The 15,737-nt window shown below is 40.4% G+C and overlaps 1 protein-coding gene across 5 annotated transcripts in view; it reads left to right on the top strand.

Moving 5' to 3' along the window:
- ASAP1 (ArfGAP with SH3 domain, ankyrin repeat and PH domain 1) overlaps positions 1-15,737 on the top strand; it is a 399,692-nt gene that overhangs the window by 313,151 nt on the left and 70,804 nt on the right. For all 5 annotated transcript variants that reach the window (XM_025393739.1, XM_025393735.1, XM_025393737.1 and 2 more), the window contains 5 exons: positions 5,045-5,208; positions 7,036-7,169; positions 9,036-9,127; positions 14,383-14,569; positions 14,813-14,898. In XM_025393739.1, the coding sequence (XP_025249524.1) occupies positions 5,045-5,208; positions 7,036-7,169; positions 9,036-9,127; positions 14,383-14,569; positions 14,813-14,898 (663 nt within the window). The remainder of the gene's footprint in view (positions 1-5,044; positions 5,209-7,035; positions 7,170-9,035; positions 9,128-14,382; positions 14,570-14,812; positions 14,899-15,737) is intronic.

Raw genomic sequence — 15,737 nt, 5'->3', positions numbered from 1 at the left:
TTTTTTTTTTTTTTTTTATTTCTAATGAGAACTCGGGGTAATTTGGACCGAGTTTGATAAACTATCAAACTTCCTGTCCCATCAGTGGCACAGAATACATGCTGTGTTCCTCTCTTATTTCTGGAGAGCCACAGAATTCCGCTCATACCCTTTTTGCCTTACACTCACCTCTTTTCTGTCTCCCAGTCGCTTACTTGCTTTTGTTATTGCTCACACACACACAGTCTTCTCTGGGGAATTTTACTCTTTTCCCATTTCAAAGGAGAAATGATAAAGGATCAGAAAGAGCAGAGAATATGGGTAGAAAAGATACGGAGGTGGGAGGAACAGGGTGGGGAAAGAAAACTCAGAGAGAAGGTAGAAAGACAAAGGAAAATGAGGAGAAAGGTCTAATTAGCCATTCATTATTTGAATATTTAATGAATGCCAGCTGTATGCCAAGACTATGCAAAGCCTTGAGAATACAACATTAAGTTAGACGGAGCCCCTGCCCTGAAGGAACTGTATCTCTACTGCAGGAGGCTGTCATAGGTGCAACATAGTGCAGGTGCTAAGAGTAAGGGCAGAGGAGGCCATGTGCTGGAGGAATAGACTCGGGACACACACCCTCATGGCTTCCTGGGGTTGTTGCTCAAAGATGACTTCCAAGTCATCTGAACTGGCCTGAACTGGCTCATGAACGTAGAGGAGGGTTGTAAATACTGTATGCTCCAGGCAGGAGGCTCTGATGGCACAGAAACAGGATGGAATTGGAAGGAAGTGATTGATGACTTGGTGTTATGGGTATAGAGTTGGTGGACTGAAAGGTGACTAGAAGTCAATGAGAAAGGAAGAAGTCAGAGGCCTGGCCCTCCACCCACAGATTCAGAGAGAGGTACTATTTATAATAAAAATGGGTAATAGTTATTGAGATGTTATGTGCTAAATGCACTTCATGTCTTATTAATCCTCACAACCCCAGAAAGTAGGGACTTTTGTCCCTAGTTTGCAAATGAGGAAACAGAGGCATAATGTGCACATGGTAACAGTCCGGTAAGCTAGGATTTGAACCCAGACAGAATTCCACAGTCACCTTGGAATATTGTTTCTCCTTATCTGATTTCATTCTCTCCTCCTCATTTCCCTTTCTCAAAACCCTAAGTGGAACACAGGTGAGTAATTTGGGTGAGGCGGGAACACAACCACTTTGTTTTCCCTTATGACTGAAACTCAGGCCTTCAATATTTTATTTACTCTTAGGACTTAACAGGTAATTCAGTCCCAGTTTTGTTAGAGATTCGTTTCCTGCCCATGAGACTTAACATTTTTCAGTAAAAGGATTACGTGGCCCATCCTGAAGTTGTACATTTTGCACTTTGCAATTTTGTTTTGGAGACAAGGTTTCACTCTGTCACACATGCTGGAGTGCAGTGGCATGATTATAGCTCAGCTGCAGCCTCAGTCTCCCAGGCTCAGGTGATCCTCCTGTTTCAGCCTTCGAAGTAGCTAGTGCTACAAGCATACATCACCACTCCCAGCTAATGTTTGTTTCTTTTTTTTTTTTTTTTTAGTAGCCATGAGGTCTTGCTGCTGTTACCCAGGCTGGCCTCAAACTCCTGAGCTCAAGCCATCCTCCCACCTCGGTCCCACAAAGTGCTGGGATTACAGGCGTGAGCTACAGTGCCCGGCCTGCTTTCTCTTTGGGTGCTGGTGGTGAGAGGGGAACTTTGTTTTGGTGCTGTAGGAGGTAATGGCAATTCACAAAGAAAGCACATGCCCCCGAGGGAAGCCTTAGTTCTTCACTTACCTCCAGGTTACATAGAGGCAGTTTTGCTGCGTCACTGAGTTTATTTTTCATATGAAAATGTTCAATGAAATTGAATGAAAAAATTTATTCTCACTGAGGAAAGTTCACAAAGAGCAGATGCATGTTAGACTCATTTGGCTTCTTGTCCAGGCTCTGCTGGCTACTGGCTTTTTTTTTTTTTTGGATGGAGTCTCGCTCTGTCGCCCAGGCTGGAGTGCAGTGGCGCGATCTCGACTCACTGCAACCTGTGCCTCCCAGGTTCAAGCAATTCTGCTGCCTCAGCCTCGCGAGTACCTGGGACTACAGGGGCCCGCCACCACGCCTGGCTAATTTTTTTGTATTTTTAGTAGAGATGAGGTTTCACCATGTTAGCCAGGGTGGTCTCAATCTCCTGACCTCGTGATTTGCCCGCCTCAGCCTCCCAAAGTGCTGGGATTACAGGTGTGAGCGTGGCTTTTTTTAAACGAGATCTCTCTCTGTTGCCCAGGCTGGACTTGAACTCCTAGGCTGGAGTGATCTTCCCGCTTCAGCCTCCCCAGTAGCTGGGACTACATACATGCACTACGGTGGTTAGTGGTTTTTTAACCTTAGGCAGATCATCTGGCTTCAGGCTTCTCATCAGTAAGATGCGATTATGTACCTCGATTGCAGAATTTTGAGAGGATAAGATATGTAAAGCCCTTAGTACAGTGCCAAGTTATTTTTTATCTTATAAAACTCAAAACTACTTTTAAAGTATTAAAATACAGTTATTCATTCTTTATGCTTTTGAGTATGCTTACTTGAAAATAATTTAAAAGTTAAAAAATGTTGTCAACAAATTATCACTGTGATTCTTGGTCCTTTTGAAATTTAGCCATTTCTTTCCACCAAATTTGAATTATTTTCTCTAGAAAATTATCCTTGAAATATACTTTTTCTGATTATCATGACAAACTTCTTTATTTATTTGTCATGAGCTCCTGAGTAAAGAGGCAAATGGAAGGAACTCTGAAAAAGTGAATCAACAGAAGTGTTTTCTTATTCCCATCTGGTCTGACACAATCCAGGCTAGGACCTTAGGCAAGTCATATAACTTCAGTTTCCTCATCTATAAAGTATTATAAACCCTAACTTAGAGGCATGTTGGAAGACTCTACAGGTTGAGTATCCCTTATTTGAAATGCTTGGGACCACAACTGTTTTGGATTTCAAATTTGGGCTGTTCAATTTATATGTTAAAAATTGTAAGTATTTGGTACATAGTAGATACTGGCCAATGTTAACCAAATGCTATAATGCCTGAGGAAAGCAAAATAGAGGCTTTGCAGTCATGTGAAAAATCCAGTAACAGTGCCGCTGATAAAATGCAGTGGTCAGTCCTGTTGAACCCAGGTTCTTGATTTGTTTTTAACAAAGCAATTTCTAGTTTCTAACATCAAACTAACTGATATAAAAATACTGTTTTAATATTCTGAAAGGTATAAAATCCCCCCATTCCTTCTGCATGTGAATTCCTAGACCGTTGGTTTTGAAATGTTCAGTTTTCTGCATCACAGTAGAAGTTAAGCTGTGATATGTGTATTTCTCCCAACATAGTGAAAGTGAGCGCCACCTAGAGTCAAAGGTGTGACTTGCATTGTTCACATACTCCAAAAACATAATTTGGTTTTTAATTATTATGCTCTCACTATTGCTTATTCCAAGTCTTTTGTATAGTGCTTTGTTTCATATCCATTTCATTCAGCGATATACAAAAAAATGAGAGACTCAGTTCTGAACCTCTGTATTGTCTGTTGAGAATAAACATTAGCTGTCTATGTAGTAACTTAAAAAATTAACAGTGGTTTGGAAATGTTTTTTATTTTCTTCTTAAGAAATAAATTTGGCTTTTTTCTCATTCATGAAAGTAATACAAGCTCATTATAGTTTTGAAAAATTACAGAAAGGCACAAAGTCGAGCAATTACTCTATCAGTTGTTTTCTATAGAAAATCACTCAGAAACAACCACTATTGACATATTGGTGAAATTCCTTTTAGCCTTTAATACATACATATATTTAAATATGGGATTATATCTTATATTAGTCCGTTCTCACCCTGCTATAAAGAAACACCCTAGACTGGGTAATTTATAAAGGAAAGAAGTTTAAATGACTCACAGTTCCACATGGCTGGGGAGGCCTCAGGAGACTTACAATTATGGTGGAAGGGCAGCAAACACGTCTTTCTTCACATGGCATCAGGAGAGAGAAGTGTGTGGAGCAAAGAGGGAAGAGCCCCTTATAAAACCATCAGATCTCAACGCACTCACTGTCATGAGAACAGCATGGGGGAAACTGCCGCCTTGATCCAATCACTCCCACAGTGGTCTCTGCCCAGACACGTGGGGATTATGGGGATTACAATTCAAGATGAGATTTGGGTGGGGAAACAAATCCAAACCATATCAATCATATAATAGGTTTTTTTGTTGTTGATTTCACAAAACACTGTATTATGAGCATTTATCCAGTGTCACCCAAAAATTATTTGAAAATGTACACTTTAATGCCTACTTAACTGTTCTGCTTTGTGGTTATTTCATGCCTTATTAATCAACTCCCTGTTGTTGGATTTTTAGGTTATTTTAGTAACAAAGGGTTATTTTGTTTGGGACATATGTTAGTCATACTGTATATAAGTAAATAATCTGCAGTCTTCATTTAATACTATAAATGTCATCATGTTTCCATGTTAATATGCCTTTTTCGTAAGTATAAGTTTTTATGGCTGCTAATGAAATATCCCTTCACTTTCACTGTTAAGTGTCCCCACTGACATGGACTTGCAGAAAACATATACCTTTTGCTAAACTCCTTTTCCTGGCCTCTCTCCATTTCTCATTCTTTCTTTCTCATCCTTGCATTGGATAGGTCCCTCACTGAGTCCTCTCCATTCCAACATTCCATTTATTCAGTATGCCCACACAGAAATGCAGTCTTCTTGTATATTCGTTCAAGTCCTCAGTTATATTGATTTTTTTACTTTTCTCGTCTGCTCCTCTCATCTCTCTCATTTTCCCCTATGTGTTGCTTTCCATTCTTTAACTCTCATCTTCCTTCAAGTTTGATTTCTTTGTTTTTCATCACTTTATTGCTGTTTTGGAAGGGGGCTTCTCTTTTGGAATTACTTGACAAAAGTAGATTTTTTTTTTTTTTTTTGCAGTGCCAAAAAGAAAAAAAAAAAAAGGCCACGCTCTTATAAAGGCCTTTTTCTTCTTATGTTTTTGCCAACAGATGGATATCAGTATTGACAAATAGCAAAGAAGAGGCCCTAACCATGGCCTTCCGTGGAGAACAGAGTGCGGGAGAGAACAGCCTGGAAGACCTGACAAAAGCCATTATTGAGGATGTCCAGCGGCTCCCAGGGAATGACATTTGCTGCGATTGTGGCTCATCAGGTTTTTATCTCCATATATGAACGATCATTTACAACATCCTTTCTCTTCCTGTAGAACATAAAATGATCTACTTATTGCAAAACCTTAACCCCTGTGGACACACTCACATACACACATAAAACACGTATTCCCAAAGTGATTTTTCCTACCGCTGAGCTGCTTTTACCTATGCTGTTTTCTCTACCTGGAAAGCCCCCTCTTGCTCTCCTAGATGTCACTGCCAAAGTACTACCTTTCCTATAAGGTCCAGGTATATAAGCACCATAGACGTTATGGAGAGAGTAGGGGGCGTGGAGTCCACATTTTGTATCACTGTTGCCGCTCACAGCCTGGACAATCTCACACTGAGTCCCTTTACTATTCTGATTCATAGTTTCCTTATCCTAAAAAAATGGGTCAATAAACCTCTTGCTATGGCACGGTGGCTCACGCCTGTAATCCCAGCACTTTGGGAGGCTGAGGTGGGTGGATCACTTGAGGTCAGGAGTTTGAGACCAGCCTGGGCAACATGGTGAAACCCCATCGCTATTAAAAATTCAAAAACTAGCTGGGCGAGGTGGGGGGCACCTGTAATCCCAGCTATTCAGAAGGATAAGGTAGAAGAATCATTTCAACCCGGGAGGCAGAGGTTGCAGTGAGCCAAAATTGCACCATTACACTCTAGCCTGAGGGACAGAGCGAGACTGTCTCAAAAAAAAAAAAAAAGAAAATGGTACATGTGAAATCAACTGACATGTGGTACATGATTTTCATTCCTTCCTACTCAGCCACATCCTCCCTAACCTCTATATCACATTGAAGTCACCTTCTCCCAAACTTTTATTTTCAAATATCTCTATATTAGCTATGTATTGGCAACAGCTAACGTTGAGTATTCTCACTGTACTGAGAATCGTGCTAGGTGTTTTGCTTATCTCAGTGAATCCTTGCAGAACCCCTGAGAGCAAGATGCCAATGTTCCCATTTTACAGATGAGGAAACTGGTACTCAAAGAGGTTGAATGACTTACATAAGGTCACACAGCTAGTAGGAGTCACAACAAGGATGCAAACCTGGTATTCTTAAGCACTATGATATACTTTTTTTACTGTTTTACTTGTGAAACTGGATTTTCTACACAAGAAGCCATAAGCACCTCTGAGAGAAGTCTCAGATTTTCGCCATTATTGTGTACATGTATGATAGTGACACACATATTGTCAGGAAATGGCAGGCAGGTAGTAAAATCTCAGGCATTGACCAATCAGGAAGACGCTTGACCCAGAGAGACACCTGAAGATTTGGCTAACATAAAAGTAATAGTTCCCACTGTTCTAGGGCCATTGGAGGTTGTAGAAAAAAAGGCCTGAAAGAAACATTTGGCGTTCAATATTTACAGCTGTCTTATTACTAAGAGGTGCTCATGGGGAGGCCATGACCAAAAACTGTTGGATTAACGTTAGTTGCAACTTGGAGGTTAATGATGGCTATAGAATCCATTCCCCTATGAGCAGTACTTAATAGACCTTCAATCCATCACTGTCAGAGGTGATAGTGGCAGTGAGGGAATCTCTCTCACAGGCCTGAAGGTGTTGCATAGAATCTCTTAAGAAAAGCCTTTCTCACATTTTCACAAGGATAAAGTGCTTAATTTTGTTTTCAATTCAGTATCAAAGGGAAACTTTTATTGTAGCCCCTAGGCTAAACCTCAAGAGTCCATTTCTTCTATTTAGTCTTTCTTTCATAGTTCTTAACAATTTGTACTACTATTGTTTTAGCTTCCTCTGTAGTTAGCACACTAAAATTAGATGTCTTTTAGTTTCATTGTCTTCAAAATTCTTTCCACAGAACCCACCTGGCTTTCAACCAACTTGGGTATTTTGACCTGTATAGAATGTTCTGGCATCCATAGGGAAATGGGGGTTCATATTTCTCGCATTCAGTCTTTGGAACTAGACAAATTAGGAACTTCTGAACTCTTGGTAAGTAGTGACTTGTACTTGGGAAGAATGATGATATTGTCATGAGTAATTTTATTATATTATTTTGGATTTTTTTTATATGTCTGCCAAGTACAAAGAATTATATAATTCCTGAATTTTGTGAGTTTGCATAGATGTTTAAAAAGTACCTTTTGTGGTGTGTAATCTTGACTGTTTCTATTTCCTGTTTGAAGAAAGGATGAACCATACATGTCTGTAAGTAGCTCAGTGAAATTGGCTCTTTTCTTTTGGGATGGGCTTCTTCAAAACTACTTTTTTCTTTTTGAATTAGTTTTCATATAACTCGCGAAAATAGCAGTTAAACTCAAATGTTCACATTACCTCATGCCTTCTGTTGTAAATAATGACTAAAGAGTTTATCTCAATTTTATTTTTATTATTTCTAAGTTAGTAAAAGTACACATGAATTATGAGTGGCTTGTTAACTATTGTCATAACACCGGCTACTCTCTAGCCCGTAACTTCTTTAGGTAGTAAGGGAAGAAATTGTGTAAAGTTGTGGTGCTTAGCTTCTTAATCCAAAAAAGGGGTTATGTACACTTAAACTTGTTTTCCTTTACCCTCTGCCCTTCCCATCATGAGTCACCCAGATTTGGAGTTGTCATCAGGTCCAAATTGCTCCTCGAGATATACCAAAATACCGAAGGGGAGCCCTACTTGGCATCCCCCAAGTAGGATGCCTACTGGACAAATGCCCTGTCTTGCATAATTTTAACACTGATGCACTGTGAAAGACTCTTTGTACTGACAGTGAAATTTTTAAAATAAAGTATGACTTCTCAGACAGGAGGCTCACCCTTGAGCAGAATCTGAGTGAACCTGGGCTCAAAAAAAAGCTGAATGTCTAACTTATCAGTAGCCTTGACCAAAAAAGGCAGTTAGTGACCCAGCCAGCAGCCCTGGCCATCTGAGCATTCACTAAGCAATTGTGATCTGTCTTGTGTTCTATGCACAATACAAGATATTCCTTCTAATTTAGAAAGCAGGAAGTTACCATGCTGATACTCAGCTCCCTAGTTCGCTTCAGGATTATAGAGAAAAGACACAGACCTAATACCTGTAACACATTCTTCTTTAGTGCACAAATGATATCCCTCATCTCCTTGACCTGTATTAACGAAACCCAATTTGACGACAAGAAAGAGGAAAGTCCAAATCCTAAACGTTTGCCATGCAATAAACCCGAGTTTTTTTCCCTCAAAGACGTGGTTGCGTGTATGTTTCTTAAACTTTGCATCCCAAAATTACATAAAATGATTAGAGGCCCTTCAGAAGAAATTTTCTTAGAATGCTCTTGAACCCAGAAGCAAAATGCTTCCTGGGTCCTCTGCTGCCTGCAGCATCTTAATCTGTACCCAAATATAAAGTAATCCTGTGTCCTTTTCTGTCCTGGGAGTAAATTTGTTCAATATAAAAAGGAAACGTGATGGTGGTTGAAAAGCTATTGCTGTTCATTAAAAGTTTAGCCTAGATTCACAAATGGAGCCCGCTCTCTGTAATCTCAGATAGTTTGTATGTGTGTAGGACCAGATTCTGTTCTAGCGTTTATCACATATTTGTAGATATGATTGATTTCCTTCTCATTGGCTCCACTAGACTCTGAGCACCTATGGAAAGGAAACGTACTTTACCCATTTCTGCATTTCCAGCACTTAGTTTGGTGCTTGGCACATGGTAGATACTCATTAAATATTTGTTGACCACATGGATGGTGGTTTGTATCCTGAGTCAAATGAGGGAAAATACGTATTCATAAATCTCAAAAGCAGATAATAGGAGACTTCATTAGTAGCAAAGAGTTTGCTATATTGTGGTTTTGTTCTTTTTTTTTTTTTTCTGTTACAGCTGGCCAAGAATGTAGGAAACAATAGTTTCAATGATATTATGGAAGCAAATTTACCCAGCCCCTCACCAAAACCCACCCCTTCAAGTGATATGTAAGTATTTGTGATATATTGAACTTTTTTTTTAATCATTCTATAATTGTTTTTCTACCCTCCCAAAAAACTTCTTAGTTTTTTTTTTTTGGCTGGGCGCGGTGGCTCATGCCTGTAATCCAGCCACTTTGGGAGGCCGAGGCGGATGGATCACGAGGTCAGGAGATCAAGACCATCCTGGCTAACACGGTGAAACCCATCTCTATTAAAAATTTTTTTAAAAAATTAGCCGGGCGTGGTGGCAGGCACTTATAGTCCCAGCTACTCTGGAAGCTGAGGCAGGAGAATGGCATGAACCCGGGAGGCAGAGCTTGCAGTGAGCCGAGATCACACCCCTGCACTCCAGCCTGAGCAACAGTGCAAGACTCCATCTCAAAAAAAAAAAAAAAAAGCCTTTAGTTTTTTAGTTTTTGTTTGTTTGTTTTTCAGAGCAAACCCCATTGTCAGGGGAAAGCAGAGCAAAGAAAAGTATTTAGAAATGTATTTCCGGGATGCATAGATTCTTTTCACCCTCACCTTCCCCTGGGTAGCTGCAGCTGAGTACCTGTTCTGTGAAGCACAGATCGTCATGGGGGCAGTTCTCTCAAAAACATGGCATATTGTGATAAGTAAGAGATATTCAAAGACAATGGGAAATTCCTGTTAGCCTGGCAAAAATCCAAATGCTTAAAAACTCACTCAGCAAGACTGTGGGGAAACTGACATTCTGTCTTATAATATTGCCAGTGGGAGTACAAAATGGTACACTACGAAAAACAAATTAACCATATTTACCAAAATTATAAATGTACTTAACCCTTTGACTCGGCAGTCCCACCCCTGGGAATTTATTCCTATTCTGTAATACAAAAAGAGTAAGAACAAAAGAAGTATCCATCTGTAGGCATCTGATGAAATACTCTATGGCAGAGTCACACAACAGAACACTATGAGATGGAAAAAAAAAAAAAAAAAGCACAAATTACACTGAAAAGCTTTTCAAAAGTTAATTTGATTGTAAAACTACCATGAACAAATAAGACCTAAGTTTTACTTTACCAACTTGATAACAGCAAGTGCTCAAGCACATACACAGTGTAGTCTTGCCCACACCAGCATTTTTTAAATGTTTGCATGACCCAAACCTTGAAGGCACTGCTGCCAGATGAATGTCATAACAGCATGGATTTTTATGTCCTGTTTCTCACGTGGGAAGCAGCATCAGCATCGCCTGGTCAGCTTTGCACCTCATCTAGTCATTTGGCCTCTGTAAGGCTTTCGCCTTCAAAATGTCTGTGGTTCTCCAGTATCACTAATGTTGTGGTTAAGATCACAGATTTTGGAGCCAGACTGCTGGATTTCATATCATAGCTCTGCCTTTTCCTAAACTATGTGATCTTGGACAAGTAACTTTAATTGTCTGTGCCTTAGTTTCCTCATCCAGAACATATATCTACCTCATAGGGTTGTGGTGACAAAGGGCTTGAATAAAAAGTGCTTGGAGCAGCATTTGGTCTATAGTTAGTGCTGTATAAGTATCTATTATTGTTATTATTGGTCTGTAGTAAGTGCTGTATAAGTATTTACAACTACTACTATTATTACTTCCTTGTTTGGCCAGTGACCCAGAGGCATAAAGTGAACCTCTTGTAACATGCAATTTGATCACTCATTTAGTCATTGATCAAATCCTTATGAGGCAGCTTCCCTGCTTCAGGCACTCTTGTAGGTGCTGAAGATACAATAGCAAACAAGACAGAGTTTCTGTCCTGCTTACATTCTGAGGAGAGGATAACACAGGGAATTAAAAAGTCGGTAATACAATTACACATTGTATTAGGTGTTATGAAGAAAGTACAACAAGAGGAGGTGTTGAAGTGTGTGGGGAAAGGGAAGGGGGTATTTTTTTCAGGTTGAAGGTAGGGAAAGTGCAGAGCTGAGGGGCATGAAGGCCCCCTCCCTGGGGGAAGCAGCCAGGCAGCTGGAACAGTCATTGTGCGTGCCCCAAGGGGCAGAAGGAAGATGTGGAGGGAGAGAACTGAGCAAGAGGGAGATGGGGGGGAATGCTGGGCAAGATGGAGATGGGGCCAGATCATGTAGGTCATGGACTGCCTGGGGATTTGATTGTGTGATTGAGAGGTTTTAAACAGGAGTGGCATGATCTGAGTTATTTTCTAAATTATCTTTTTTTTTTTTTTTTGAGACGGAGTTTCACTCTCATTGCCCAAGCTGGAGTACAATAACGTGATCTTGGCTCACTGCAATCTCCACCTCCCAGGTTCAAGCGATTCTCCTGTCTCACCCTCCCGAGTAGCTGGGATTACAGGCATGCGCCACTATACCCGACTAGTTTTCTGTATTTTTAGTAGAGAAAGGGTTGCTTCATGTTGGTCAGGCTGGTCTCGAACTCCCGACCTCAGGTGATTCGCCCGCCTTGACCTCCCAATGTGCTGGGATTACAGGCATGAGCCAGCGCGCCCGGCCTCTTAAACTGATGATGTGATATTGGTTCTCAACCAAGGGTGACTTTGCCCCCAGAGGATACTTGGCAATGTCTGGAGATAGTCTAGTTGTCATGACTTGGACAGGTGCTACAGGCACCTGGTGGGTAGAGGTCCAGGATAGTGCTAAACATCCTACAATACATAGGACAGCTGTCAAGAGAAAAGAATTACCCAGCCCCAAATGTCAGTAGGGCTGAGAATGAGAAACCCAGTTGTAGCTGATGTGTGAAGGACAGGCTTGTGGGGAATGTGATGGGGCCTGGGTGCCTATGGAAACAGACAGGGAAGAAGCTGTTAGACTAGATCCACTGAGCACTGAAGGTAAACTGGACAAAGGTGGTAGCAATTAAGGTAATGAAATGTGGTTGACTTTCCAATATATTTTGAAGGGAGAGCCAACAGTTTTAATATGAGATGTTAAAGACTCTGTCAAGATGACACCCAAGGTTTTACATCTAGGTAAATAGATAGTAGCATTAATGAAAACAGAGTAGATAAAGAGAGGACTGGGTTTAAGGGGACAGAGGAGAAAAGTTGTCTTTATCAGCCATAGGACTAGAATTCTAGTGTCCAGATTTCCAGACAAATCTATTTTCCACTGTCCCTATTACTTCAATGTCAGAAAACCTTAAATTGCAGGGGACCATGGGCTGAGTGCCCATAGAAAGTTGAAGGCATTGTGCCTAGTAAGAGGCCAGATACTTCCTATGGCCACAGAATTAGCGACCTAAGGGTAGAGGTGATTTTCAAGGTGATCATGTGATACCTGAGCACCCTCTGCATCATTTCTTCCAATAATTGTGTGAGCATCTTCGTGATATTTCCAGTGACAGTAAGCCACCTGCAGACATTCCTGAAATGCAGATGAATGCGTAGAAACAGTAATCTAAGATCTACCTCCCTGCAACTTTGCATCTTTAAGCCTAGTTCTGCCTTCCCGGATAATAATTGGGAAGGAAGCTTTCAAATGAACCCCTAACACATGCATCACTCTTTGTTCCTTACTCATAATCTTGCTTCTTTGGAAGGCAGCTATGATTACTAATATTTCACAGGTAAGGAAACTGAGACTCAGTGAGAACTTGATTTACCCACGGTCACATAGTCTTAGACTTGAATCAAGAGCCATTTAATTTTTAAGTCTGCTGCTCCATCCATCAACACAGTAGCTGCCTTTCACACTTTATATAAGACACATGCAGCAGAGGCCTCAGAAGCCAGGCTTGGGCCATTCTTTTGATTACTGGAAGTCCTCTAATTCATCAGGCTCTTGCCATCCTAAAAGGACTTTGACCTAAGCATAAAGGACACCCATGAGCATAAGATCTTGGTTACTTAGTAGAATCAGTTGATCTTTTCTCAACTGCACAGGGTTGAGAAAAAAACAGAGGCTGTGTGCCATCATCAAGCAGCCCAACTGTTTTTACTGCCAACCCAGAATGAAAGAAAAAGGTACCAGCACAGTGTTAAACTGTGTTGCCTGACTGTGGGGTGTTGGAAACAGCAGCAGCTTCCACAGGTGGAATGCATATTTTTGAGCAAGAAAGTTCATGTCCTTTGTGTTAGAGCCCTCTCAGAAGGAAGAAAACAGTTATTAGGCACTGTACATCCTTTAATTCAAAATATACCAATGTCTTATCCACATTTTCAGATTAAAAAAAAAACTCAAGCTCATGACGATTAAGCAGTTTCCCGTGGTCACACAGCTGGGATGCTGTAGAACTAAGATTTAATCCAAAGTTCATTTACTGTCTTTATTAATTAGCTCATGTAACTGGGAAATTCAAGGGGTGGATTCAGGTGCAGCTGGATCCAGGCTTGACAGCATCACATGGATGCTAGCTCTGTTTCCCTGACTCTTACCTCTCCTTTCCTCTGAGCTGACTTCCATTTTAGTCTTTCCCCAGAGGTGGCCAAGGCGACCATTGGACCACTTAGGTCATATACTCAACCCTGTGGCTGGGAGGTGAGCTCAGTCCCACCAGAAACACTTGAACTGAAGTAAGGAAGGCAATTCTCAAGAGAAGGAAAAAGTACCACACCCCTTCAGACTTTAGGCATGAGGTCTCCTGCTCCCATACTGAAACCTATGCAGGAAAGACAGCTCATCTTCACCCCTTTGGAGCTCAATGCCTGACCTGGGGGAGTTGCTTCAGTGACAGCCTTTCTGAGCCTTAGTTTCCTCACCTATAAAATAGAGAGTTATGGCCGGGTGCAGTGGCTCACGCCTGTAATCCCAACACTTTGGGAGGCCAATGCAGGAGGATTGCTTGAGCTCAGGAGTTCAAGACCAGCCTGGGCAACAGAGCAAGACTCCATCCTTTTAAAAATTTTACAAAATAAAATAAAAAGGGAGTTATATCAGACGACAAAAATCCTTTCCATGAAGCTCTGAAAACTTTTAATTGGTCTTTCAGAATGTTTAACTTCTTAATTTTTTTAATTTCTTCATATGCTTGTATATCAGAGTTTGAAGTATTTATAAATAGTTGATTTCTCATGCTGTTGGTCAAGGTGAAAAAGAAATCTGTGATTTATGTGCCCGTTTACTTTGTAACTATATCTATTACCTGTGTATATATTAGTAAATATATACTATTTTCTTTATTCTGTCGCTATTGGAGTAATTTGGTCTAAAACCTAGTTTACTTGAATGGTGAAAAGAAGCATATCTTAATTAAAATAACTTATCAAAGAGAAATGTTTGTCAGAAAAATGTAAACCTTTCTTAGCACTTGGAAAATAAAAATTCTTTATTTTGTTCTGTTTTAGGACTGTACGAAAAGAATATATCACTGCAAAGTATGTAGATCATAGATTTTCAAGGAAGACATGTTCAACTTCATCAGCTAAACTAAATGAATTGCTTGAGGCCATCAAATCCAGGGATTTACTTGCACTAATTCAAGTCTATGCAGAAGGGGTAGAGCTAATGGAACCACTGCTGGAACCTGGGCAGGTAAGGCCTCACTAAAATCATAGGATAAAAAGTAGTGCGGAAAATCAGTTTAAAAGGTGACTTATTTTAACATTATACCATATAATGAGACTCTTATACATTGGGTGGCCATGTCTAAATCAAGAGAATATGAGAGTGAAAAGGTGTACTCCTTATAATTACTTGGGGGGCAACTGATATATATGTAGCCTCCCTTGGCAGAGCATATTATCGACTTACTTGTATTTTTCCTTCCCTTTTTAGGAGCTTGGGGAGACAGCCCTTCACCTTGCCGTCCGAACTGCAGACCAGACATCTCTCCATTTGGTTGACTTCCTTGTACAAAACTGGTATCATTTTTGTTTTCTCTGTTGAATTACTTGAATTCGCCTTATAAATTAACACAAACCAGTCCTATCAGTGGCCTAGATCAGGAATTGGCAAGCTTTTTCCGTATTGCGCTAGATATAAAAATTATTTTTGGCTTTGCAGGCATGAAGTCTCTCTGTCAGGGCTATTCACTTCTGCGATGGTAGTGTGAAAGCAGCCATAGACAATGTGTAAACAAGCAAGTGTGGTTGTATTCCAATAAAGCTTTATTACTTTATTTATAAAAACAGACAGTGAACCAGATATGGCCTACAGGCTGTAGTTTGCCATCCCTTGGCCTTTATAAATGTAAAATTATGTCTGTATGCAAAAATCTGCTGCACAGATTGGACACATTTCCTAACCGTTAGGAGACGTTAAAAGAGAGAAGACTTAACAGCACAGGTCAACCAGATTTGTAAGTTTTCATTGTTCATAAATTCGTAAGACAGCAGCAATGTGTGTGGCTGGATCAGTAGCTCATTCAAGTTTGGGATATACTGATGGGAGTATAAGAGTGAACATAGGAAGTTTGGACTTGCTGGATTGTTTATTCTTTATCTGTTCTGTAAGCAACAGATTATGAGAAGGAACTAGAGCTCATCCAAAGAAGATGATCAAAATAGTGAGGGGATTTGAACCCATGTAGGAAGAGTGGTACATAGACACAAGCCAAATTGTATAAAAGTCCAGGTTTCTTCCTCAGAGACAATATAGCATAGTGGCTCAAAGCATTGGCTCCAGAGACAGATTACCTGTGTTCAGATATCTCTGCTTCACCATCCCTATCTTAAAAATCTTGAAAGCAAGCACTTCAGCC

The sequence above is a fragment of the Theropithecus gelada genome, chromosome 8 (assembly GCF_003255815.1).
Source record: "Theropithecus gelada isolate Dixy chromosome 8, Tgel_1.0, whole genome shotgun sequence".
In the NCBI taxonomy this organism is placed as follows: Eukaryota; Metazoa; Chordata; class Mammalia; order Primates; family Cercopithecidae; genus Theropithecus; species Theropithecus gelada.
This window is presented reverse-complemented; position numbering and strand designations above follow the sequence as displayed.